The 27,433-nt window shown below is 37.7% G+C and overlaps 1 protein-coding gene and 1 long non-coding RNA gene across 5 annotated transcripts in view; one reads left to right on the forward strand and one right to left on the reverse strand.

The window, feature by feature from the left end:
* The window catches only part of LOC129758557 (E3 ubiquitin-protein ligase TRIM33-like), a 104,021-nt gene that overhangs the window by 61,957 nt on the left and 14,631 nt on the right, over nucleotides 1-27,433 (forward strand). For all 4 annotated transcript variants that reach the window (XM_055756081.1, XM_055756082.1, XM_055756083.1 and 1 more), the window contains exon 2: nucleotides 21,481-21,981. In XM_055756081.1, the coding sequence (XP_055612056.1) occupies nucleotides 21,481-21,981 (501 nt within the window). The remainder of the gene's footprint in view (nucleotides 1-21,480; nucleotides 21,982-27,433) is intronic.
* Nucleotides 26,368-27,106, reverse strand: LOC129758559 (uncharacterized). The gene is made up of 3 exons (XR_008740012.1): nucleotides 26,697-27,106; nucleotides 26,564-26,638; nucleotides 26,368-26,506 (listed from the first exon to the last, which is right to left on the reverse strand). It is a non-coding gene; the product is annotated as an uncharacterized LOC129758559 (long non-coding RNA).

Consider the following 27,433-nt stretch of genomic DNA (forward strand, 5'->3'; position numbering starts at 1 on the left):
TTCGACAGCGCCCCTATCATAAAACAGTATCAATATGCAAAATCAGAAAATATCAAATTTTCATAGCACTAAGAATTAGCCCGGCTCGAAGTCGTTTGAAGCCGGCGCTTTTCTCCAGCAGCAGCATGCGAGATTTCGAATGCTCTTGAAAGGTTTTATTACCAATTCTCTTTTTGTCTGCCGTTTCACATGAAACCCATAACAGCAGGAAACCATAAAAAGGTATACACATAGAAAGCAAAACCGAAAACGTAGGAAGGTACGTGACTGTTCGAGAAAATTCCGTATTAACATTGATGGCCTTTCAGTGCTGGCGTGCTGTTGCGGTGTTGCCACGTTTTGGCCATCCCACGGGGCGTTCGTGATCTGATATCCGACCCCGGCTCAAGTTTGGCAACGTCTCGACAAAGCGTCAATCTGAAAACAGAAGAAACTTTCATAATGCCCTGGCACGCCATGCCATTCAATATGCAACAACCAACTCATCATGGGGTACCCCGAAATGAAAACAATTCCCCGTATGCATGAGGAAAGGGATTAATTTAAAATAAATTATCGCTGCTGACTGCCTTTCAATCACTTTTGGCATGCTGGGTTTAGTAATTGGGATGAAAGTTTCGAAAGCGGAAAATGGAAATGCACAGTAGGAGGTAGATGTGAGTGAGTTGGGTTTCTGGGCCCTTTTGCCGGATGTTCAATCTCACTCGGTAACATTCTGTTTGAACCGAATTCAGGACGTTCCAAAATTTAATCACACAACAAATCTGGCAACGTCGCGTTAGTCTCTCCGCCTTTTTTTTTAGGTGTTTGGTTCAAGACTACTTCATTCGTCGCAGGCGTTCGTCGTCCCGTATATTCAATTTCACAAAAGGTTCGCGGGGGCTGTCAGCTTTTATTATTATTCCATGTCGTTATTTATTTATTTTCCATCCTTCTGCTGTTGAATGCGCTTCACCTTGCGTCTGACTATTCGCGCGCGGGCCCCCCATCTATTTGGGACCTTTGACGAGGTATAGCGGTGGTGAGGAGCGTCTGTCAGAGAAATCGTCAATGGCAGAGTGAAGGTTCCCCCTCTTTTGATGCTTTGATGAAGTTTTCTTTGGATTACTTTTCAAAAATAAGATGAATACTGACAGGCGATGGCTGTCATGTCTCGCTTTACGATTATGGTCGCTGCTCTTGGCTCTCTCTGTTTCCATTCGTGGCTGCCATAAATTTGTGGAATTGCACTTGCAGATTTTGTAGCTAACAGCTCGTGCATTTTTATCGTCATGTATAAAACATAATTTCTTTTGGGTCATCCACGAACCGAATAGACATATCAAGAAAGCGTTGACATTTAACGTTTTGATAAAAAAAAATCAACTTTGTTGTTTTGTTCACTGTTACTTTGTTCATGGTTGACCCCTTGCAGAGCGGACTAAATAAATTTATGGAAAAACTTTCGGTAGTGTCTTGATAAGTAAATCGTTTGTTTCATTTTTTTACATATTCATTCGGGACATGAAACTCGTACAATCAGTTGAAAGCTCTTTAAAAAGATGCACACCCCGTTTAACACCTCGCGCACATTTCACTCACCGACAAAACTGAAACCCAATAGTTTTGATTACTCCAGGATATTAAATCTGGTGGATTCGGTTAAGTGGTTTCTGAGATCTAAGATGCTGAATTTCCGGCCTTAATCTATTGGTGGTTCTTATAATTTGTACGTTAAGCGACTTGTTTAAATTTTTTGTGTTAAATGTTCTTAAACCTAGGTTCGAACTGAAATAACTAAACAAATAACAGGACATTAAGCTATGGTTTAAATTTCAACAACTAACCTTTCAATAAAAGGGAAATAGCACCTTTCGGTTTTGACGATATATCGCGCAAGACATCACCAATGGCTTTTCACTCCATGCAGGTGCCATTTGTCACAAACAACAGCGTTGCGAATGTCATCCGCAACGAAATGTTACCCACGAGTGACGATGACATTTTAACAAACTAATTCCACGCGATGAGTGTTTCAAAATAAGATCCTAAATTTCACTTTCTGACATTTTGGCCAAGTCGGTGTCGGTATTGCCGGTGATCCTTTGAATGTCATAACGGCTAACGGTTTTATGGTTATCTTTGACATTAGTCTTAGTCGGTGATTAACTATTGTAAAAACAAACCTAGATAAACGAATGTACAGAAGGTGGATTTTGTTCCGCGTTCAAACATGTTTTACATTTCAGGGGTTTGGAAGAACATCACCTCTTTTACTTATAGGGGTTTTTGCTATCCATTGATATTGGGGATTATTCTGCGAAGAATGAAGAAGTAGTTCTTACTCTTTTCATACTGTAGATCGAATTTTTTTTTTAGTTTGGTTAGCTTAGTTGGTTTTTTTTAAAGGAAACATACACTCAATTATAACAACATTTAATGTTGAAGTTCACAACTCGAAGCTGTTCGAAAATCTTGCAACGAAGTCTTCAGAATATCAGTAATAAATTTTTTAAAGACTTTAAGGAATACCAAAACTCAAAGCAGCAGCTGCCAGCCAACAGAGTTGCATCATTCCTCCAGGCCACAGCTGGTAGCATCTTGTTTTCCGAAAGATAGGAATTGTTACTGTCCCGCAGCGTTCTGTGTAGACTTCCCCAAGGGAGCTTCCCCGAAGTGCTCTGCTTCTGCTGGCTGGTTGATTGGTTGTTGCTGGTTGTATCATGGGGGTTTTATTTTGTTATTACTTCTTTATTTTATGGGTAAAACCTTCATCTGTTTGATGCATATTCTGGGTTCTCTCGGGATTGCTGCTGTTTTTACTTAGCCCGCAGGGGCTTTTATTGATCCGTTCGATGCAGATTTCTTGTATAGCCAATTTGTTTCTCGAAATAATTTTGATGGTTTTTAATTTGGCAACATGCTGATTTTATTCAAGATTTTTTTCAAAAATTATCTGTCATAAAGCTTTTTCAATATAAAATATTACTTAAATTTAGATAAGATAGTTTTCGGTTCTTCATCACATCTATGGGAATTTAAAAATAAAATCGTGTGATTTATGTACAAACCTTTCTTCATATTCTGTTTGTTGTTTAGTTTGAAAGTAGTGGGTATAATGAAAACCACCGCAATTTCAGAAATTCATCAATGAATTGCTGCACTTCGTAGATAATTTTCACTAAATGACAGCAATGATTCTACTTAATCGGCGTTTAATTTCGTTAGATACGGGGATTTGTAGCAGTTATGGGGAAAGAAATATACCGTGTTGCGTGTTTGTAATCACCTGCCTGATAGATAATTTGAATAGATACGTACACGAAAAATCCTTGTAACATTACATGCAATTGCATGGGTAGAAGGGAATCGGGTATTTACATGTATCAATACGGCTTAATTCATGTAAACTTCTCATCGCCTTCAACTGATTTGTTTACTGTAAACCTACATTTCCAAGCATTCTTTTTGGTATGATTATTTATCCAATAAGAAAAGCATCGATATTTGTCGATAAGAGATTTTAATATCTTACACATACATTTTGTATGATCCACACAAGAAAAAATGGAATTCAATAAATTTTCACGAATACCGGTTTTTTGGTGCTATTCCCCCGACGACGGCAACGGCGATTGACATGCTGGTAGGAAAATAAGTTGTCATGCACTTGGGTTAACCCGACCTTTCGTTGAATTCAAGTGGCATTTTTTTCTGGAACAAATAAAATTGACAAATTAGATATAATAATTACAATAATTAGAATGGTATTAAGTTTTATTTCTCACTTACTTTCTTTAAAACTCAGGATGCATCACCTCGATTCGAACAGAAGCGAACAGCATACGCTCAGGTACAACAAAATACGGTCGAACGTTGCGAACGCAAAGATTTACATGAAATTGCAAGCAAATTGATGAAATTCGCCTTCGTTGGGAATCCAATAGGAACGAAAACAAAACAGAATTGGCAAACTGACGTTGATGCTGGATTTCGCATGCGGTGACATGTAAAGTTCATCTAAGCCTTTAAATGTTATACTCTTTTTCATATTTTTCGTGGCGATGATGTGAAAACGTGCAATGTAAGATTACATTTTTCTTTCTGTGTATAAACAACTGTGAACAAATCATTTTAATGGATGACGATGAAATAGTTGTTAGGGAGCGAACATTTCTTATCGCATACGAATGCGCTGCATTCCTGTTTATATTCAGATTTCATTATTTTTCAAATAATATTGCATTTGAGTTCCAACGTATTTGAGAGGAAGTTGACCTTACATCTGTTGAATTAAAAACTGTATAAAACCCTAAAAATTGTCCAACGTAAAAGCATATCCAAACAGCTTCAACTTCGTAACAAGCACATCAATCTTTTCGAGTACTTGTGTAATATGTTTTTTCATTAAATTATCATAAAAAAATCTAGTTCCGTCCAAATATTTGAAATTAATATTATTATTGATTTCCACACATTAAGTAAATAAAATGAAAACATTAAACACAAAAATCCTGTTCGACTAATGTGTTTTTTTAAAATGAAAATCCGTCGTAAAAGAGCGAAAATATTCTGGTCTGGAACGGTTTGAGTATGCATCAGGATTTCTTAATCTGGTAAACTTATGGCGAACTAAAAACATTCAAAATCCTTTAGACATGTAACTTGAGTCCGGATATTTAAGACCTGAACTAACATCTGAGACCTTAGATTGGAGACCTGAGACCAAAGAAATGAGACCTGAAAGAAACGAAACCTTATACCTAACCTCGGCTCAGGAGGCATCTGACTTGTCAATTGAGCTATATCACAAGCCCGAGACGTGAAATGTGAGACATCTTAAGTATTAATGTCTCAGGCCTTACATCTTCTGCCTCATGTCTCTCGTCTTAGGTTCCACTTTTCCAGAGTTCTTCAAAATAACAGGTTACCTCAACCGCCATTTTGGTTGTAAGATTTCCAGAATGATGACGTATTGTTATGAAAATTAGCGAGCGAGCATTGTACTGAATTTTTCATTTTTTCAATGGAAGTTAGTTTTTCTCTTTCCTTATTACTGTCCTAAAATGCACAATTAAGTTTCCCAGATTTATGAACTTCTTAAAACATACGATTTGGTATGTTTGTCGAGGAAATATCTAAACGTTCGTGAAAATTGTTATTACTGGAAACTATTTCCGAGCATATTGTAAGCTTAAAAAAGAAAACATCTCAAAAAGACACATCTTACAGTCCTAATGAATCATTCATTAAGTTTGTTAACAGTAAAATATGAAATTGTTGTATATAATCTTTTTCCGTAACTATTTTCTTATTCGAGTTTTGGAATAATTCAAAGGTCTTTATTCTTATATGTTTCATACTGAAATCAATTATTTTATTACCAATTTTAGTTCCTTTACACTAAATACTGAAAATTTTATCGCAAATAACGAAAAATAAAGAATTAAGATTTTAGATTGTTTTCTATGTAATGTATGAAAAATCTCATAACAACTACGTTATCATGCTTGGCGTACGCTTATTTCACATTTACCAATTGATTTTTCTTCCTACCACCCGACTCAATCCTACTAATTAGCCGAATTGATAAACCACCAAAATCGATTGTTTTTCTACCATCCTACCCAATCCTACTAAATTGCCGGATTGATTGACCGCAAAAATTGATTTTTCTTCCCAACTCAATCCTACTAAATAGCCGAATTGATTGACCGCAAAAATCGATTGTTTTCCTACCGCCCTACCCAATCATACTAAATAGCCGGATCGCAAAATAGAACCACTAAATAGGAGCATTGGTATTCGTATTTAATGTGTAAATAGGGCGATTAAGAGCGAGTCCAATGGAAGTTTTTCTAATGAAAATGCCGTAACCTTTGCACCTAGCCGGCCTGGAAACGTCCTGTCCTACGGAGAAGCTTACCATTCAAGCACTGCAAAACTCCAACGATCTACCAAGGCTTCCATAAACTTTAGACTCCACAGCCAGAGATGTTAAAATCGCGAGTCTACATACTCGCACTTTGTCCTTCTTTGCAGAACGATTTTATTTCGTTAAACTCAATCTGCAATGATGCTATCTAAAGTTCAACTCGGAAAGCATCAGGAAGTAAGCTTCGGGTAAACTCGGCAGGAGTAAACAGCAATCGGGGGAAACATCAGCGAAGCAAACGAACAGTTCTGCGAATTAAAAAAAAATCGTTTTCGTTCGGCAGCCGAACACATCAATCGGACAACGCATGGGGGCGTGGCTAAAATTGATAGATACAAGGGAACGGGAAACGAGCGAGAGAAGGGTGCGAGGAATGTTAACTCGGTCCGTCGGGCAAAGATCGCTCGTGAGCATTCGTGTACGGTAAGCTTCGTTCTGTTGTTTCCTCGGTGTGATTTTATTCCTGCGAGGCATGGATAACATCAATTCGGAACTGTTCTCTTCGTTTTGTGTGCAATCACGTCATGATTGGAACGAAGATAAAATCAATCTGCACACAACAAGTTAAACTCGGAAAAAATCAGCCGAATGATTCTTTTCGAAGCGAGTATACACACCGCTGTCAACAGCAAATCGCAACGGAAGGCAGGAATCCGTTCCAGCTCCACCAGATAACTGGTACAAACAGATTTCGGGAGCTGAACGTTTTTCTATTGAAATAAGATGAACACAATCAAACTAATTTCCAAAACAAATTTGGTTCACCAACTCACTTCCTGCACCGAGAAGGTAAATTCATCCAGAAACTGGCCCACGGTGAGGGGGGCGACCGAATTCGTAAGCGATGCCTCCATCAGAATCATGAACACTTTGAATTACGGCTTCAGGCAACTTATTGTGCTACCAAAATCAGACGTCATTCTGTCAGCCGATTTAATATGGCACCCAGGGTGGCCACAGAACCGGGAAAACCGGAACAAAACCGGGAATTTAAAATCGAACCGGGAAAACCGAGAAAAAGCCGGGAATTCAGACCCAAAACCGGGAATTCAGACCCAAAACCGGGAAAATTAACAAAAGGAAACCGAAATTCAGTTTTGGTTCTAAGATCAGGGATTCAACCCAAAGTTCAAAATTCAATTTCCAAGTCAGAATTCAACAGTCCAAAAATGGGTAAGGTTAAAATCATAAGTTTGGAAAGTTTAAAACTACTCTCTGAGTTCTCTTCAACTGCCTCTAAAATGACTAAACTAAACTCACTAATTTGTAACTATCGATCATATAAAAGAAAGCAAATTAAAGTTAAATTTCGAACGAAAATGTAAACAGCTTGAATATGTTAAGATTCCTTTAGAAATTTGTGAAAATTTCGATTGAAATGATTGCTAACCTTATCCGTGACGAAAATTGTAAAGCTATGATCATTTAGTATCTGGGCAGTTTCAAACCACTGTATTTTAAAAACTATTCATTCGATCGAAAAACTTTCTATGGAGGAATTGAAGGTGTTATTATGATATTTAATGTGAAAATATTATCGTTGATGACAAGAAATACTCTTACTTTAAGATAAAATATAATTTTTTTCTTGGCACACTTTTTTCAGCCATGTATTGATCTATTATTTTTACCACAGAAGCTAAACCTTTTCAAAATCATGATATTTTACACAAATTCATCTGTAAAAATCAATTGGAATCTGGTTGGAACCTTTTCATGAGTAGGCATCTCGAAGAATATGACCTCTTAAATTCGGGTTTAACATAAATTTCTTGGTCCATCAGAACACATCTGTCACATTGCGTAAAAACCGGTTACACAGATTGCAATCCATGAAACTGCTAATTTTTAGTTAATTCCCGGGTGTCCACTTGACAGGCAACACTTTTTGCCTGTCGGAAACGGATTTACTGCATAGTTAAGAGGTCTGCATTCAGTTGTCCCCAATAACCATAAATTTGTTCCCATAGTTGAGATCAAGGGTTCCACTCCGATGCTTGGTTTGAATTTCGTAAGCATCCTAGAGTGGCTCCTTATGCTTCTCAACCATCTGGGCCAAAAAAAAATCAGAAAAAATAAACAGTTCATGAGTTTTCAAGTCAAAAATAATGAATTTCCGAGGCGCAAAGTGCGTAAAAGGAGCAAATTTGTGCAAAATTATTTTTACTATGCTTTTTGCACCGTAAATATCTCAAACACACGTTAACGTAAAAATGTGAAAAAAATAGACCAGATAGTCCTTTTCATAACCAACACAACGCTGCTAAAGTTTTGCATATCCGAGCTCAAGTAACCTAGCTATCACCGAAATGAAGTGCCCGGATACTAAATGATCATAGCCTTAATAAAATTTAGAAAAATCCAGTGAGATTATTTTTCCTTTTTTCGTAAGGGTGTGTTTATGTCAATAGAAGGCACTATGTAAATTCTTCAAAATTCTTAAAATGTTTCAACATTGCATGGTACTTTCCTCAAAATATATATATATTTGTGTTTTGAGTGACGCATTTAAGAAAAAAAACCTTGAATTCAAATGTTGAAAAAGACCCAGAGCTAATTTCCAAATATGCAGTTTGGTTTACTTAAGAAATCTTTAGCCACATTTTAGAACTATTCTAAGATTCTCAAATCGTAGATTTCGAATTAATGATCAACTTTTATGAAGATCGCGAATAGTTGAAACTTTTGAGAAAGCTGAGGCGATCTTTAAGTTTATTTTTCCCAGTCTAGTGAAATATGAAAATTTAAGGATAAGGCTATGATCATTTAGTATCCGGGCACTTCATTTCGGTGATAACTAGGTTACTTGAGCTCGGATATGCAAAACTTTAGCAGCGTTGTGTTGGTTATGAAAAGGACTATCTTGCCTATTTTTTTCACATTTTTACGTTAACGTGTGTTTGAGATATTTACGGTGCAAAAAGCCATAGTAAAAATAATTTTGCACAAATTTGCTCCTTTTACGCACTTTGCGCCTCGGAAATTCATTATTTTTGACTTGAAAACTCATGAACTGTTTATTTTTTCTGAATTGTTTTTGGTCTAGATGGTTGAGAAGTATAAGGAGCCACTCTTGGATGCTTACGAAATTCAAACCAAGCATCGGAGTGGAACACTTTGATCTCAACTATAGGAACAAATTTATGGTTATTGGGGACAACTGAATGCAGACCTCTTAACTATGCAGTAAATCCGTTTCCGACAGGCAAAAAGTGTTGCCTCTCAAGCAAGCTTGTAATTGGTCACCATCGTTTGAATTTTTCCAGAGACAACCACCACACATCGTTCGTGACAATCGTGGAGAGCGCAATCGTTTGATCGGAGAGCAAAAAAATGTCAAACGAAATTTTGATCTTTTTTGTGGTTAGTCGTTTGACTGTCATCCCTCTTGCGTAGATAATCGAGATAATCATTCCACATTGTTCGACCAACACATCCAAACATCACCCGGCGCTGCAGAGTGACGAATTTTTTTTTCCACAGGAGGGAGTGAATAGAAAAGATTGCATTTGCTTATTGAGTCTGTAAGTTCTGCTGCGTGAAAGAGATAGGCGATGTCGTAAACTGTCGGGAATGATGGTCGTTTGACCATCAAATTATCCCTCTCGTGTACCAAGCCACGAAATTTCGTTCGACAATCACACAAAGAAGAATGAATGTCGTTTCGTTTGATGGTAGTCGACTGTTCGGCAAGTTTTCGGTCGCATTCGTTTGATGGCCCGAACAATGATACTGATAAAAGCAGGCTGTGCGACTGTCAGAGAAAATGTCGATGGTTTACAAGTCTGCTCTCAAGTGGACACCCGAGAATTAACTAAAAATTAGCAGTTCCATGGATCGCAATCTGTGTAACCGGGTTTTACGCAATGTGACAGATGTGTTCTGATGGACCAGGAAATTTATGTTAAACCCGAATTTAAGAGGTCATATTCTTTGAGATGCCTACTCATGAAAAGGTTCCAACCAGATTCCAATTGATTTTCACAGATGAATTTGTGTAAAATATCATGATTTTGAAAAGGTTTAGCTTCTGTGGTAAAAATAATAGCTCAATACATGGCTGAAAAAAGTGTGCAAAGATAAAAATTATATTTTATCATAAAGTAAGAGTATTTCTTGTCATCAACGATAAATTATTTTTTTAATATTTTTACATTAAATATCATAATAACACCTTCATTTCCTCCATAGAAAGTTTTTCGATCAAATCAATAGTTTTTAAAATACAGTGGTTTGAAACTGCCCGGATACTAAATGATCATAGCCTTATTTTGGAAGATTTTGAATCAAATATTTTTTTTAAAGCAAAAGTAAAAAAAAAGTGAAGTCTTTAACAAAGTTGTAAATAGAATTTAAATCTTTGATATCGAAAGCTCATAAATGTTCTTCAATCATGCCTCAAATAGTTACATTTTTTCTATTGCTTTTTTAAACATGAGGATTTTTTTCAAGCATTGTTTTTTTTAAATCTAGAATAGCTAGGTAATATCTTAATCTTGTATCAAAAGAAGAATAATAAATAGATTCGAAATCTGTTTTTGTTTTTTATCTAGGGTTGTCGGTTTATAAGTGTTCAATAATGTATTTTACTCAAAAATAAGCGAGTTTTTAAATTTCGAAACCCAATATCGTAAGAACTAGATTTGACAGAATCTAACAAATGATTCGAATTCATGACGGCACAATCAATTTGTGAAACAACGGCTTTACAGATTTGAGAACATGTAACATGTGATCTGTGCTTTATAACTTAGCTCATAATTTTTGAAAATTTTCTGTACACGTTGAGTCTGTTTTATTTTTTAAACCTTCTTGGTCTCCTTTAACTTGTATTTTGCATAAATCCTTAAAGTTTGTTTCAGCTTGGCATGTGTTTGAAGAAATTTATAAGATTTGTTTTCCTGATACAGGGGTTGTTTCCAAGCAAAAATTACAAAATACGTTATAACTCTCTTATTATCGGAACAGTTATCTTATTTTCTTAATTTTTCCCCGAGAAATTGACTCAACATAAAAATATATGTTGAACAATTTACTGTTTTTTTTTTACTAAGATCAAATACACATTTTTATGCATAACAAAGCTAATTCACTACTGAATGAGAAATGAAAACGTAAAGAATTTTTCTGATAGAAGTATTTTTAATTCCAAAAACAAGATCTGTTCTTAATAATTTTAATTGTTAAAATATTGTACGATATCAGTTTTATTTCAATGTATCAGGTGCTCCGCTGAAAATTTTCCCAAAAGTTTTGTTTTGTGAAGAAATTTCAATTTTTATATTTATTTGGACAATTATTTAAACAATGTTGAGTGTCTGTGTTAGAATAAAGTAAAGAAAAATGAAATGAAATTAGACTGAGCGATGGGAAATTGTGGAAGCCTGAAATGAACATAAGCAAAGCTGCCTCCGGTGAGTTCAATCCAATTTTCTTAATATTTTAACCTTACAAAATGTGTTGCGTTATCTGCGAGCATTTTAATTTGATGAAATGAATTTTGACATTGTTCATACTTTGTTTTGTTGAGCTTTTTTTGAAGGTCCGCCCGGTATTTTTCGGATGGAAAATAAAAGATTTCCTAGTTGAAAAAATCGAAATGATTTCTTGCTTTTGATTGGAGAATAAATTGATGAGTGAACAATTCAAATGTTTATACGCATTTTTCGATGTACATTCTCTAGATTGTTATCAAATAAAATGTTCGTTTGAGTTATTCTTGGAAGTCAATCAGTAGATGTGACACATAGGTTCCTTTTTTCAAAGATTGCTTAGATAAACACAAATGTCATAATAAATTCAGCGAAATATCTACAACTTGTTGAATCCGTTTCATTATTATTTTTTTCTTTTCTCGTAAATTTCATCGATCTTTTTCATTGATAACAAGTTTAAAATATATTAACCCTATTATTGGGGATGATTAGGGAGAGGAGGTAAGATGTTAAAAATGTGTAAATTTGTATTAAATTATACTAATATTTTCATAATGGCTTAACTCTATTATTGGGGATTCGTGGGGGGATTGGACAGGGCATCAAACAATCGGAAAACTGATATACAATGGATTGTGGGTTCAAGCCAGCCGGAGTATCTCGGCAAATATGGAATCATGTGTAAGGTACCGAGGTACCTTTCCAGAATTTTTTATTTGTTTCGAACAGTTTGAAGTGAGGGAGATGATTCAAACCTGTCCCAAGCCAGTGGTAACGGACCCCTTGGTTGTGCTGCAATTATTGTTGATGAGTTAAGCATGAACAATATTTGAATGTGCGATCGAGACTTCCCGTACCGACTCGGGTCGAAAGACCTATCAGCCACTGGTGGGTTCTCATACATACATACATACATACATACATACATACAATTTTCAATTTCAATGTATCAAAATGCTATAAGCTTGAACTGAAAATCCATGAGTCCTGAAGTTCAGTTTTTTAATTGCCACACATAAAATTGATTCGCAAAATTCGGTTTCATCCGATTGCCATCAAATTTTTAGGGTTTAAAAAATAACTATTAAACTTCATTTTACCATTTTACACGTATTTTATTTACAGTCCATACGCAAATACCCGCACCTTGGACTTAATCCCGGCCATTAGATTCTGCACAACCTGTGAATCAACCATTTCATTACCTTAGGTCGTTTAAGAAGGTGCTGCTTCTTATCGCCCAGTACCTCTCGATGGGGCGGAGCTCCGGAGCGTTGAACATTTTCGACACGAAATTGACCTTATTATCCGCATACCACTTCAGCACGTCCTTGGAATAGTGACATGAGGCCAAATCCGGCCAGAAGATTGTTGAGACGTTGTGGGCTTTCAGGAGAGGAAGCAGCCGCTTTTTTTTTAGTTGGTAACCACAGGGGGTAAATCCCGGTTTACGGATTGTATTCCAAGGCACGGCGAGCCACCGCGTCCCCCCAGTTTGCTACTCTGGGTCCATGGGTACAATGGGAAGACTCATGATATACTCCGTGTATACCCCCTACTCCCTGAACTCCACCTGGGGCCGCAGACCTAATTCCCACCTCGAACTGTTTAGTACACTATGCTTCAATAGTGGGAGGTCTATTCGCGCTAATGCGCTCCAAGGCAATACTCATTAACGAGACCACTTTCAGCAAAACCTTTCATCCTTACGACTCGACGCCTGAACTCTCCTCTAACGACTTGAGAACCGACATCTCCTCGCAATGACTCGAGATTCCCACATAAACCTCTCCTCCTCGCGACTTGAGGTCTGATCGCTTCTCTAAAGACTCGAGATCCGACCCCTCCTCGCATCGACTCGATGTTTACCTCTCCTCTGCACGATTCAAGGCCCGAACTCTCCTCTAACGACTTGAAATCTGACCTCTTCTCGTAATGACTCGAGGTGACCACTTGTACCCTCCTCTTGTTGATAAGGGGCCTGATCCTTACGACTCGAGATCCGACCCCTTATCATAAAGACTCGGGGTTGACCACACAAACCTCTCCGCCTGAAGGTTTGAGGCCTGACCTCTCCGCTTCTGGAGGCACACTTTCATGTACACCTGTCCGTTCATCGTGTCCTGGGTCACGAAAGGTGCACTCCGCTTCCAGCACGTGCAGATGGCCAAACCAGGAATTTATTCACAAATTTGGACATATTCTGAGTGCGGACATGCTCCGGAACGCTGAACTTATCCTTGGCCGTGAAAAGCAGGTTGCCGGAGATATGTTTGAAGTCGGCTTTCACATATGTTCCGTCGTCCATGATGCAGCATTCAACTTTCGTCAGCATGTTGAGGTACAACTTCCTGGCACGGGGTTTGGCAGACTTGTTCTGCTTCTCGTCGCGATTAGGGGCCTTTTGTACCTTGAACTTTCTAAGCCCAGCTTCTTAGCCACATCCCGAACGGAGGCGTTCGGGTTTCGGTTGCAGGCCCCAATTACGCGGTTGTGATTTTCGGTGTTGTACGGAATACTTTTTCCTTCGCTTCAGGGCTTCTGATCGGTGGTCAATCGTTCCTCGAATCGCTTAATCACTCTCAACACCGTGGAATTCGTGATTCCAAACGTTTCAGCGATGGAACTATACGAGAGATCCTTGTTCTCGTGATGAATGCGCACGATTTCATCACGCACGAGCTGTTGCAGGATGTGAACAACGCACTATGAATTAAATCCACCCAAATTTTCATAAAATTCTACCCAACGGTTAAAAAGTTAGAGCCATTTCATAGTGTGGCAATTTCATCGTGGACACCCTTTAGTACCCAAGATTATGATATCGATACTTATAAACTTTTCGTAAAACCCTCCTGCGCAGTCAATTTGCATTTTTTTTAATTCAACGGAGCTTTGGCGTTAGGGAGGGTTTAAGGCTTTGATCACTACCTGGACGTTGTTTGCTGCATACCAATGTATAGTAATGTTCATGTTATACAGTTGTGACAACAAGCCAAAAAAAAAGCCAAAATGGAACGAAGTTTTTTTTCTGGGATTTCAATCCTCTGGGATGAATTGGTGTAACCTTTGCAAATGCAATCGCGTGTTATATTGCCTTTTAACTTTCTAAAATGTTGAATGTCGTTTTTTTTTGTCTTAGAATGGATAAGAATAATTTGGTTTGAAATGGATAAGAATAATTTGGTTTGAATGTGTCTATCTACTCGTCTAAAATTAAAGCTGGATTAACGTTCATCCTTAAAAATGTGAGACAATTTTAAAGTCCTAATGAAACCATCCCAAAAAAGCCATCTTGGTTTGGACTTGGTACCCAGGTAATCCGCTTCGAATAATCCTTAGACTTCGAAGAACCCTAAACATACCTGCCCTCGATGTGAGTTAATAAATCTTTTTCTCTCGCACGTTTTGGATGACAGAACTCCAAAACGAAGTCACGTTGCTAGGCCGATTGTTTGTTACATACAGCTTTTAATCCGAAACCGAAAAGCCCCAGCTTGTCGGTCGGCTTAAATCTTATCACACACCGGTTCAAAAGGGGTTACCCGAATGTGAAAATCCTGTTTGGCTGAACGAAACGGATTCAGTTTTTGGGGTGCCTGCTGTCCGTTTTCTATACAGAAAGGTAAAAGTTGATAAGGCTAAACGATAAGTGAGATTTTTCTTCTTTCGGTGTGTTTTCGGAGCAGCACTGATAATAAGTTATGTTTTATTTTTCTTTCAAGGCTGGCAGCTTTATGTGCTTTTTCGAAAAGCCCCCAGATAAGATAACGATCCTTCATTTGCGTAGTTCTCCTCTAGGTTCGGGCAATGGAATTTTCTGCAAAAGGGGTTGAAACTGCTTCTGCCGAAGGAAATTGAACTGACGGCAACGTTGCCGCGTTTCGTGGAGCTTTTTTTGCCAATCGAACAATGCACACAGCGGCACGATAACGAGCTTATTTGGAAGATTGATTGCTAGGATTAACGAACGAGGCGCGCTAATATATGTAATAGCAAGCTGCCTCCGCTGCTCAGGTGATAAGTGATAATCTATTTTAATAGCTTAAGCTGAAAGCAAAGCCGGGACGTGTAGGATGGTGGCACCAAATCAGATTACGCGCATATCCTCTGCACCTAGATAAAATTACGCCGACCGAACAAGAAGATCTTTCATTAGTTATTCTGCTAATGAACGGAGACATGCTTTGGCAGAAGGGACACCGAATAGGTGGAAATGTAATAATGTTTTCCAATTTAGCCCGACTTTGGAACAACCCATTTTGATGGTACAAGGCTATCGGGTTCTCTAGTGGAATGGCGTCCAATTCTACCAAAATCAATCATTATCCATTGATCTGTAGGTACTTCATTACAATTGATTCAATTTATCAATACAGCAGCCATTTGGTTTTTTTTTTGCTTTCGGTTTGTGTCATATAGCACCGGATGTCAAACAGCTTGATTTATGAATCATTGATTGTATTCAGGGACAATGACATTGATAGAGTGGTAACGAAGCGGAAAATCGTAAAAACGAACTAGTTAATTCAATGGGAATTTGTTTTCTTAGTTAGTAACTAGGGAAACAATGTTCTTACTTGCTTACTATTCAAGTTGGAAAAAATTAAGACGTATTTGGACAAATTCGGAAAACGACGTGTATATAGTGTTAGTTCGTACCAAATCGACCAATTTTTACACTCTCCGAAAAACTTTTAGAATTTTGTATGTTTAAATTACTACTGTGTTGGGTGTCTTAACATTTACTATCTTTGTCAATGATTGAATCTACTGTAGACATTCTAAACTCAAGCTGACTCTTAGTTTAACAAAAGTTCGTAGGCACATCCGACTTGTTGAGTGTCAGAAAACTCCTACCCAAACGTAGAAAAAACCATAACAAAAAACAACATTTAATCATCCCACTGGTGATTGTCCATATAGGCTGCAAATGAGCTCATATCGCCTAAACATCTCGGGCAATGCAAGGCAATGGTCTGGCCTGGCCCCGGTGTTCCGCCAAATATGAGCAGCACAGCACGAGATGCCTGCGCCTGCCACTATCAAAACTTTAAAGGTAAAAGAACATTACCTTTAGAGGTAACCCGTCGTCGCAACATCCAATTGCGAAACTTCCACCTCCGATCCGTTTGAGATTTTGAAGCAAAGTGCTTATAGTGGTCCAGATTGCTGTCTTCTAATTTTGGTGCGTGGGGAAAATGATTGGGTCGCGCTCCAGTTTGGATTAGCTTAGGTGGGTACTATCGAGATGAAATGGAAAGCGCATTTCGTTGGTCAACGGGTTATAACTTTTTAATTTTCAACTGTTTCGAATAAATCATAGGTCTTCCTTAAAAAAGGTGCTTCATAAAGGGTGATACGGTCAAAATTTGGTCAAGGGAAAACGCGTGTAAATCAATTTCTTTTTCAAGTTTGATTAGTATCAAATTAAGGAAAAATATTCAGTTAGGGTTCCGCTTTTCCAAATCCGAATTGCCGGGCCTTACGCTTAACCCCTGCCATCAGAGATTTTGTACAACCACTTTGTCCACCTTCTTCGCCGCAGAAAGCCAGTTTGCCTTGAACTGCTGCTCGTCCTTAGCAGTTTTTTTTTCGTCTTCTTTAGGTTCCGCTTGACAATAGCCCAGTATTTCTCAATTGGACGGAGCTCTGGCGTGTTGGGAGGGTTCTTGTCCTTGGGAACCACCTGCACGTTGTTGGCGGCGTACCACTCCATGGCCTTTTTACCGTAATGGCAAGATGCCAAATCCGGCCAAAACAGTACGGAACAACCGTGTTTCTTCAGGAAAGGCAGCAACAGTTTTTTTTAAAATTATTTATTTAAAGCTAAAAATCCTGTTTTTACATGACATGGTAAACTACCTAGCATAACGAAATGAATTTATTCAAACACTCTTTCACGTTAATTTCTTGGTTGACAGTCCCGGAAGCTATGAAAATGCTGCTTTTCAAGCCACAGGTACAGATGGCTTGCCAAACCAGATATTTATTCGCGAACTTTGACAGTTTCCTTTTGCCGTATAAAACTCCTGTCCCGGAAGCTGCTTGTAGTCGGCTTTGACGTAGGTTTCGTCGTCCATTACCTCGCAGTCAAACTTCGTCAGCATCGTCGTGTACAGCCTCCGGGATCGCGCTTTGGCCGTCGTATTTTGTTTATCATCGCGATTTGGAGTCACTACCTTCTTGTAATTCGATAGTTCGGCTCGTTTTTTGGCTTGATACACGGTTGTAGACGATACACCCAGCTCATTTGCGGCATCTCGGAGAGAGAGGTTAGGGTTTCGCTTGAAACTACCGGCAACTTGTCTCAGCGGCTTTGTCGTCTCAGCGGCTTCCGGTTTTCGATTTCCCCCCGATCCAGACTTCCTGGCTGTCGACAAACGTTCCCCAAACACTTTAATTACATTTGTAACGGTTGATTTGGCAACTTTTAGCGACTTTGCCAGCTTTGCGTGCGAGTAGCTCGGATTTTCGCGATGCGCGAGCAAAATTTTGATACGCTGCTCTTCTTCCTTGGACGGCATTTTGACAACTGAAGAGTGACCCCAAATCGACTCAGTCTACCGTATCACCCTTTATGCACCTGAGTAGTCTCAGTAGTCTGAGTTGATTTGGGGTCATTTTTGATTTCCTCAAACCCTGGGGTCTAAATAGCTTCGTTTTGGTCAAAAATTCGTCCATAATTTTTTTGCAGAATTTTCGAGTAACATTTACATGATTAAATTTTAACTTCTATGTCTCCGTCTAGCTGTTCTGTGTAGTTATTTTTATTCATGGTGATGGCACGAAAATTCAATCCATACCATTAGACTGTCTCCTCTGAAGTATCAGTGCCGTTCACCTCCGAGATATATTCGAAGATCATGCCAAAAATGAACATATTGACGCAAGAATAAGGGCGCCAACTCATCGATTTAAGGACAAAATGGGATAATGTGGTATGTATTTCCTAACGTAAGAAGTAAGTTATTTTTCGGTTATTCTGACTACGTGCATTGGTATGATCTTCGAACAGGTCTCGAGATAAACCAAACTGAAAGTTGTCTCTTTGTATGTATTGCAAAACTTGAATAGCCATAAGGCTTGTACCACTTAGTATCGGGTCGTTTTCTTTTATTTACTGTAGCGCCTTTACACCCCTAGAAAATCCTACACAAAAATTAGTGAAAAGAAGCCAAAGCAACCCGTAAGTGCAGGATCAGGTACGGAATAGTGGTACGGAAAATTATGTAACATAGGCTGGTGCATTAGACTGAGTCGATTTCGGATCTTTTTTGAATTTCTTAAACCTTGGGGTCTAAAAAGCTTCGATTTGGTCCAAAACTCACCCATGATTTTTTACAGAGTTTTTAAGTAACGTTTACATGAGTAAATTTGAACTTTTAGGTTTGTATGGGAAAATTGAATATTTTGTACTGAAAAATCAAGATCATTTTTGTTTCTTCTGTGGAATCGATCCAGCTTATGGTTTTTGTGCCAATTTATAAATTCCCTAAAGGAAATTTTCCGCTGAACAACTTTGTCGAAGACTAGGACTTCGTATCCTGTTAGGCAAAAAAGTGATTAGCTGTTTAGCAGGAATGTGTCTTTTCGCACTGATAAACAATAAATTCAATTGACATCACTGCCGAAGCCCCGCGAAGTATTGCATGATAGTAGTCATGCAATACCTCGCTAGGAACCCAGCAGTGATGTCAATTGAATCTATTGTTTATCATTGCGAAAAGACATACCCCTGCTTAACAGCTAATAACTTTTTTGTCTAATAAGATATAAAGTTACGGTCTAAAAGTAAGACAAGCGTTTTTACAGTGAGTAGTATAATTTTGTCTTTGAAAAAATCATTAAAAAGGTTGAAAAATCTTCAAAAAAATAAATTGTTCTAGACCCCCCGGTGGATTATGTCAAATTTGGGCTCATATGTAAGGGGAAAGTCCCAGCTTTCGAATGGTGTAAAAATTAGCGATGAATCCTGCAACCTGAAACGCTTACTTTACAATGAATAAAACAACATTTTCTCTTTGTTTATTGTGTCAAATAATTTTTTGATTGCACAGCGGATCAAACCATGTATTTATTAAATCTTGCTCCACATTTCACGATACAATTTTTCAGTTCACACTTAAACTTTGGTCGATTACGATATTTGCAAAAGCTACTATAATTTATTTGCAGTCATAGATTTGAAATTAGATTTAAACTTTCTCAAAACCTTCGATTTTTATATTTTGGACTCTGAGAATTTCTATTTTAAAATAACCCTCTATTCAAGCTTATATCCTGAATTCTTGTTAAAATGCAATAAATCCAAAGTTTTATTGAGTAATTACGTGACATAAATATTTCTATGTTTATATTTAATTCTTTTCTAAATTTTGCAATGAAGATACAATTTTTGATTTGTTTTTCTGAACGGATTCATAGAAGCTTTATATTCATTCTTGATTAACATGAATCAATTTTATATTCACCAGCTGAAAAAGTTCTACTTACCAAATCAAAATGTTCTCTTTTTATTATTTGATCGGATTAGAATCTTTTTCTGAATTTCGTATTCCAATTCAAAAAATTGTCAAATTACTTAAAACCGATTTTTTTAGCTAAAGATATGGAAATTAGAATAAACATTTGAATTTTGAGTAATAAATTTGTAATTTCCTACTTTGGCTCTTATATGGGTTTAGATTCGCATTTTTTCTGTATTTGAACTTTTTTACAATTTATTTTTGCTAAATCCCCAAACCGGAGTTTTCGTCAACATTTCAAGTTGACCAGACATTTATCAAGCATTTTACAAGTGTCGAAAACAATTGAAAGAATGGGTTGCGATTGACGAGGTGTATGCTGAATTTATATGACATTTTTCATCGTTGTTGGTTGGCAAGGTTGCCAATCACCAGCGCCAAAATTTCAGACTTTCACTGCATAGGCATTTGGCCAAAATTGGTTTGAAATTATGATTTCGAATTGATTTAAAACCGTGAATTGTGATTCGAAATTTTACCGTTATGTATGTATACATTGTTAGTTTTAATTTGTTTGCTCGTAATGTAATAACAATCATTTGTTTTATGATACCAGGTTGGTATTGGCACGGATGGATTTTTGGAACAACATTACCTCATATTTGCCGCTCTCAAATATGACAATAATCATTTAAAAGGAAAAAAAAATCAAAATGTGTTTAAAACGTGTTAAAAAATTATAAAAAGTAACTTAAAATTGTCAAATATTGGCGAAAAATGACTCAAATTGTAATAACAATGTTACAATTTAAGTAACAAGTTCAAAAACCTCTTTCGATTTCGGGCGTGTTGCAAAAATCTAAAGGGACCTGTACTTCTTTTATTGATGATATAACTGTTATATAAAGACAATAAAATTTCGATTGCTTAAAATATAAAGTATTCTTTGGGATAGCTTTAAAAAAAAAACTATTTTGAGGGCCCTCCGAGAAAAATTGCCCCGGGTCTCGAAGGCTTAATCCGGCCCTGCATCACATTAACAGCTAGATCCACTTACAATTTTAAGAGTCTCCATCCACGCGTTCAAAAGTTATTCATTTGAACGTGTAGATATGGAAGAAGAAATCTGGCCCGTAATTTGCGATTTTTTTTTCTAATTTTGATGGATAGTCCAAATATAAACGTTTTTCCACAATCTTAGAGATGTGATTCCGTATAACTACATATTTATTGAAGCAAGCTCACTCAATCAGGTGCAGTTTGCGCAGTTTCAATAAAAATAAATTTCACTGGAAAACCTTTATTAAATCAACTGTTATTCAACTCTTATAAAACCGATTTATGTATTTTCCAAACCTGACTGGCACGTTATCCAATCTTTTGTGAATCCGAAATGAATAACGTTCGTTATTTTCCTTGTACATTCGAATATCGTCGGATTGAATTTCAAATTATTTGTTTACTGTGGGAAGCGCATCGAAACGAAAAATTTGAAATGTTAATCACGAAACCAGTAGTACCGCTCCATGTCGTCGTCGTTTGCATTATACATTTTGTTTTTCCCTTTGAAAATATATGCTTTCAATCCCAGCTCATTACAATTACAAATAGAGGACTCTACTAACGATGTGCCTTCTCTTCCTCTTTTTCTTCCAACCTGTAGGGCGATGCTCCGGAAACGAACGCCACGACTGACACCCCGGCCCAGACCAAGTGCGTCTGGTGCCAGCAGATCCTGACCACGACCGACCACCCGAAGCTGCTGGAATGTTTGCACGTGGCCTGTGGGCCCTGCGTGAAGCAAAAGTTCTCGGACATCTCGCACAACAGCCCGGTTCTGGTGTGTCCGGTGTGCAAAATGGACTCCCGGATGGAGTTTATCATCGACAACGTGTTCCTCAGCGAAAACACGGCAGACGACAATCCGGGCAGCGTCGAGTCGACCAAGGATATGATCAAATGTAGCAGCTGCAGCGACGACGCCATCGCCACGTCCTGGTGCGTCGAGTGCGCCGAGTTCATCTGTGATAGCTGTGTCCAGGCACATCAGCGGCTTAAAATTACCAAGGAGCACACGATCAAACCGAAGGAGGCGGCCAACATCGAGGTCCCCGGCAACAGTGGCCTGTCCGGAAAAAGCATAATGTGTCACATACACTCACAGGTACGTGCCGGTTGTTGTTTTAGTTAGGTGAAAGCTATGGAGGGTGCGGAAGTGGGATTGATACCAGGGAAAGGAAACGAATACCACAGAACGTGATCTTTTTGCGGCATAGTGGGTGGTGGTTGGTTTGTTGTTGAGTGGCTGCCATCAAATCAGCAACGAACGGACAGCTAGTTAGTTGTTTTTGGGGGGAATGGGAGTTGGGAGTTTGCCAGGACGTGGCCCGAGATAATGCATCCAACAACAGTACGGTTTAGGTTGGATTCTGCAAAAGTAACGAAACGCAGAAACGTGCTTTTAATGGAATTTCTAATCGGAATAGGAATCTTCACGATTCAAGAAAGATGGAACCGTGTGATTAGATCGATCCAGTTTAGAGCAAATAAATGGAGAAACTACTTTCACCGAATCGCAGTAAATCCACAATTTTTCTTTTTATAATTGCTTCTTCAAGTTAAAAATCTGATGTTGAAAGTTCATCAACATTAATAAGGTTTTGAATTTTATTTTTTTTTCTTATTTAATTTTTGGCATTTCGGCGAGTTGTGAAAATTCAAGGTAGAATATTTAGAAAGAACATGAATATATTATAGGTGGAAAGATCAAAGCTAGAGCGCTTTGGGTAGAAGAAATTTAATAGTTGGTGAAAATGTGAGCAGGGCTTTTGTTTTGTGAACAGCTTTTGAACTACTTGCGTGATTCTTTGCCGCTCGCCGTTTCAATGTTGATAGGAAGCGATGAAGAAACCCATCGCATTCCTACCCACATTGAAACACGGACGGGTCGAACACATGAGATTGTGTCCGACCGGGCAAAAAATCACCCAAGCAGCGCTCACATGTGCTGTTCTATTGCTAAGCCAATTCTATCGATGCGCCTAAGCCAATTCTATCGATGTACCTAAAAAAGTAGCACGCATCGATAGAATTTGCTTAGCAATAGAACAGCACATGTGAGCGCTGCTTGGGTGATTTTTTGCCCGGTCGGACACAATCTCATGTGTTCGACCCGTCCGTGTTTCAATGTGGGTAGGAATGCGATGGGTTTCTTCATCGCTTCCTATCAACATTGAAACGGCGAGCGGCAAAGAATCACGCAAGTAGTTCAAAAGCTGTTCACAAAACAAAAGCCCTGCTCACATTTTCACCAACTATTCAATTTCTTCTACCCAAAGCGCTCTATCTTTGATCTTTCCACCTATAATATATTCATGTTCTTTCTAAATATTCTAACTTGAATTTTCACAACCCGCCGAAATGCCAAAAATTAAATAAGAATATATCCCAGCGGCGATTAAAATAAGATAGGGGAGATGGGGGCATAATGGCCACCTTAAGGAAAACGCTTATTTAACCATAGAGAACAGCTGTAATTTTATAATTACATCATTGTTTCGTGTTCAGACACTCAAATAGTCTATTGCCTTATTGGATGAAACTTGAAAAAGTAGATAAAAACGTTTAAAAATGCATTTTAAAATTTTTTTGCCGAAAGCTGAAAACCAGTCACTGTAGAGGCATAATGAGAAACCCCCCGAGGCAGTATGAGCACCACTAATGAAGGCATAATGAGCGTTTTCTGCCGGGAAATCTAGCAGCAAATTTGACTCGATGAGGTCAACTGAGCAATAGAGCTACAGCTTGACTTGTATCGTCTGGCGAATTGGCCTATTGGTATGATGTCGGAGAGGTAATCAGTAGGCTCGAGTTCGATTCCCGGTCGAGGTGATTTTTTTTTCATTTATCATTCATGATCATGATCATGATGAAACGGCGAGGCGTAGATTCAACAAACAAAGCAATAACAAAATAATCTAGGTCTGTTTGTAAAATTCGAACAACTAACACATGCTCATACATTATGTTTCTGATGTTTTGTTTGACGGATGATGCTTTGATGCTATTAGCCGTATAATGTAACAATAAAAAAAATCAATCATGAATGGTATGTGCAAAAAAAAAATCTCCTCGAACAGGAATCGAACTCGAGTCTACTGATTACCTTTCCGACACCTTACCAATAGGCCAAATCGGCAGACGAAACAAGCCAAGCTGTAGCTCTATCATTCAGTAGACTTCATCGAGTTGAATTCGCTGCTAGATTCCCCGGCAGAAAATGCTCAATATGCCTTCATTGATAGTGCTCTGTTCGCCTCTAGTGATCAAATTAAAGTTAAAAAGCGTTTTAAAATTGATTAAAGTGAAAAATCAAAAATTTTATGATGTTGAAAATTGAGAAACAATGTGTAGATCATGTTGCAGTGCGTACATTTCAGATCAAGATGATTTAAAGGTCATAAAAGCTTATTTGGTGGTGCTCAAAAATTATAATATTTTCGTCACTTGAGAACCTAGCTGGTTATTATTTATTATTTCTGTAAAGATGAAAAGGATATTTCTTTTTTGGCGAAAATTTAATACTATGGGTAGTACGAAACAAGTCCTTATGAAAATTTGTTTAAGAAAATACGTACTTATGTAGAAAAAAGGAGTGCTCATTATGCCCTGGGTGCTCGTTATGCCCTCATATCCCCTAACAGATTTTTTTTTCGTAGCAAATCAAGTAGTTCCTTTTAATAAAAACTACAACGTTACGTTGTTTAAAAAAAAAATGTGGTTTCAAATGTTAGAATATTTCATTCTTCAATATATTGTACTTCAAAGCTTATTCTCTAGTTCTAATTCTATTACCTACCTGTTTTTGAATTTCATCCCTTGAGAAAAATTGAATGATTTGAAAGCGGATGGGAATCACTAAATGCCAAATTCGCGAATACGAGGGATGCTCCTACAATTCTAACTTAAACGCTACTTAAGTTTGAAAATAGAAATATTAATTTCCAATGTAGGTTCTGGAATGAAAGTCACTTTATTTAGCATAGTAGATAATTCAGTTGAATTAATTGAGTTCTAAAGAGCATCATATACTTATCATTGCAAATAGAATTACACGTAGGTTGTAGATGGAAACAAATAAATAGTGGCTACTTTAAATCTAAATATGATGTTATTCATAAATGTGTCATTACTTTCGCAAATTTTGATAGTAGTAAGTGAAAAAACAATCCTAAAGTAAAAAACTTCAACAAAATGATTTAAAAACTACTTACGATACATATCAGTATACCTTATGTGTCCTAAGGTTCAATTGGAGTTGCTGACCTTGATCCAACCAGGGGACTGCTCTCGAGCATCGCGTTAGGTGACAAGGCATACTTGCGCTTGTGCGGTCTACGGCAATATTTGTTAACGGATTCTCTCTAAGCATATTCTTATTATTTTATATTGATGTTCTGAGGCCTGATCCTGAGACCTGACGCTTACGATTCAAGGCTGTGTCTTTTGCCCGTAGATAGCTCATCCGGATCAGCTCACGCCTTGGAAACGTTACGACACGAATGATTTCCGCCAAAGAAGTTAGCCTACAACGACACAAGAAGTCGCGTCGAGAGCCTTTCTTCTCCGAGGGTATCCCCCGACAGTGAAATTGAGTGAAATATCCTTTTTCTACGAAACCCACTGCGCCTTGCATCCACTCGGTTATGCTTGGAGTTACACTTACACAACCTCTACTACGCAGAAGGTCTTGTACTACCTTTGCACAGAATACGCGAAACGCGCATATCAAAAGAAGCAGAAAGGTGTTCGTCATTGCGCTATTGTGACGATCGATGTTAAAAATACCTTCAACAACGCTAGCTGGGAAGCTATCGTCAAGGCGCTCCACAGGATGCGTGTACCCGATACCCTCTGCGGGATAATAGGAAGCTTCATCGAAAATCGAGTCCTGACGTACGAAACCAAAATCGCGTTACAATCTACTTATTTATTTATTTATTTATTACAAATCAACGGAACACAAATTGGTCCAAATGATGAGCTCAAATTAATATAAAAAGAGTACTAAGTCTAATTACAGGGTTCTCAATACACTTAAAACTTTACTACGGAAAACATCTCTCGAAACATCGAAGTCGAAGTGCTCAGAAAAACGGTTGAATGTTTTCATTACACCGATGATAGCGCTAGTACTACTCGTGACCAACAAAAGAGCTGTGTCGCACATGAAGGACACACCACATCTTCGAAACAGCAGTTGAAATATCTCTACACCGAAAAAAAAATCATGGTAACCGTTACCATATCCGAGGGTAAATTTAAAAATAAAAACAGATGGTTTTTTTTCGAGTACGTTTTTGGTTATCTTGAACAACAGATTAGTTAAAATTACCATGTGAACGTGTTATGGTGCGTTATGGCAGAATGACGGTCAATTTTACTACGGCATGGTATTTAAGACAAAACTATGGTAATTTATCCATGCATTCAATGAAATCATTTAAATTTTTAAAATGCTGGTTTATTTATTCATCACTGTTATTTTTTTTCACATAAAATTTTTTGTTATTCACACTGAATCAGGAACTATATGCCAAAACCGAACGTGAAGAAGGTTCCTTCGACATTTTGTTTCCGGTGTTCCGCGGTTGTCCTAAGATTTTATTTTGGTCTTCTCGAATCATCATCTAAAAAAATTTAAAAAAAATAAATATTGTGCAGAAATACTAATATAATTTACTTACTCTTGAACATTTTATAAACTGTTGAAATTTGCGGCCGTTGATGACTCTGCTTGCACTCCAGATTTTAATGGCCTTCTGCGGATAAATAAAACATGATATCTTTTGTGACATATCTCACACCAAAACACTTTACCTTTAAGATCGCGGCACATAGCACTAAATCAATATTATTTCCAATGTTTCAACAGTAAATTGAAATCCAAAGCCATTTCAATGGCAAGGAGGCAACAAAGTGCAAGATGACACAACTAATTGAAAGTACTTTGGCTATTGACAACCATGGTAAAATGTACCACAGTATTGTCACGATAACCAAAATTTTATATTCGAATGCACAAAACGTTCCGCGTGGTAAAATTAAGCCTCTTTTTATGTAGGTTTACCATATTTTCTTTTGACCCGCATGGTAGCATTAACCAAAAGATCGTCAAAATAACCGAAACTTCATATATATCAACAAATTTTGCGCATGGTAAAATTAAACCTCTTTTTTCACTAAGGTTTACCATATTTTTTCTGCCCCGCATGGTAAAATCAACCAAAAAGTCGTCAAAATAACTAAAATTTTATTTATATCGACAATATTAACGTATGGTAAAATTAAACATTTTTATTCATTTTGGAATACCATGATTTTTCTTTCAGTGTAGGTAATGGTCGACAGCCGCTTAATTTCTGGTGCACATATCAAATACTGTTTCGATAGTGCGTCGAAAGTCATCGTCTCACTGGCCTCACTGGTCCAAAGAGTAGCAAGAGACGTCTCCTTGCGAGCGTGGTACTATCGAAACTACGATACGGAAGAGCGGCCTGGAGCTCTGCCTTAGAGGTGGAGCGCAACAGATCCAAATTACGGAGTACACATCGGCT

This window comes from Uranotaenia lowii, chromosome 3, assembly GCF_029784155.1.
Source record: "Uranotaenia lowii strain MFRU-FL chromosome 3, ASM2978415v1, whole genome shotgun sequence".
Taxonomy (NCBI): domain Eukaryota; kingdom Metazoa; phylum Arthropoda; class Insecta; order Diptera; family Culicidae; genus Uranotaenia; species Uranotaenia lowii.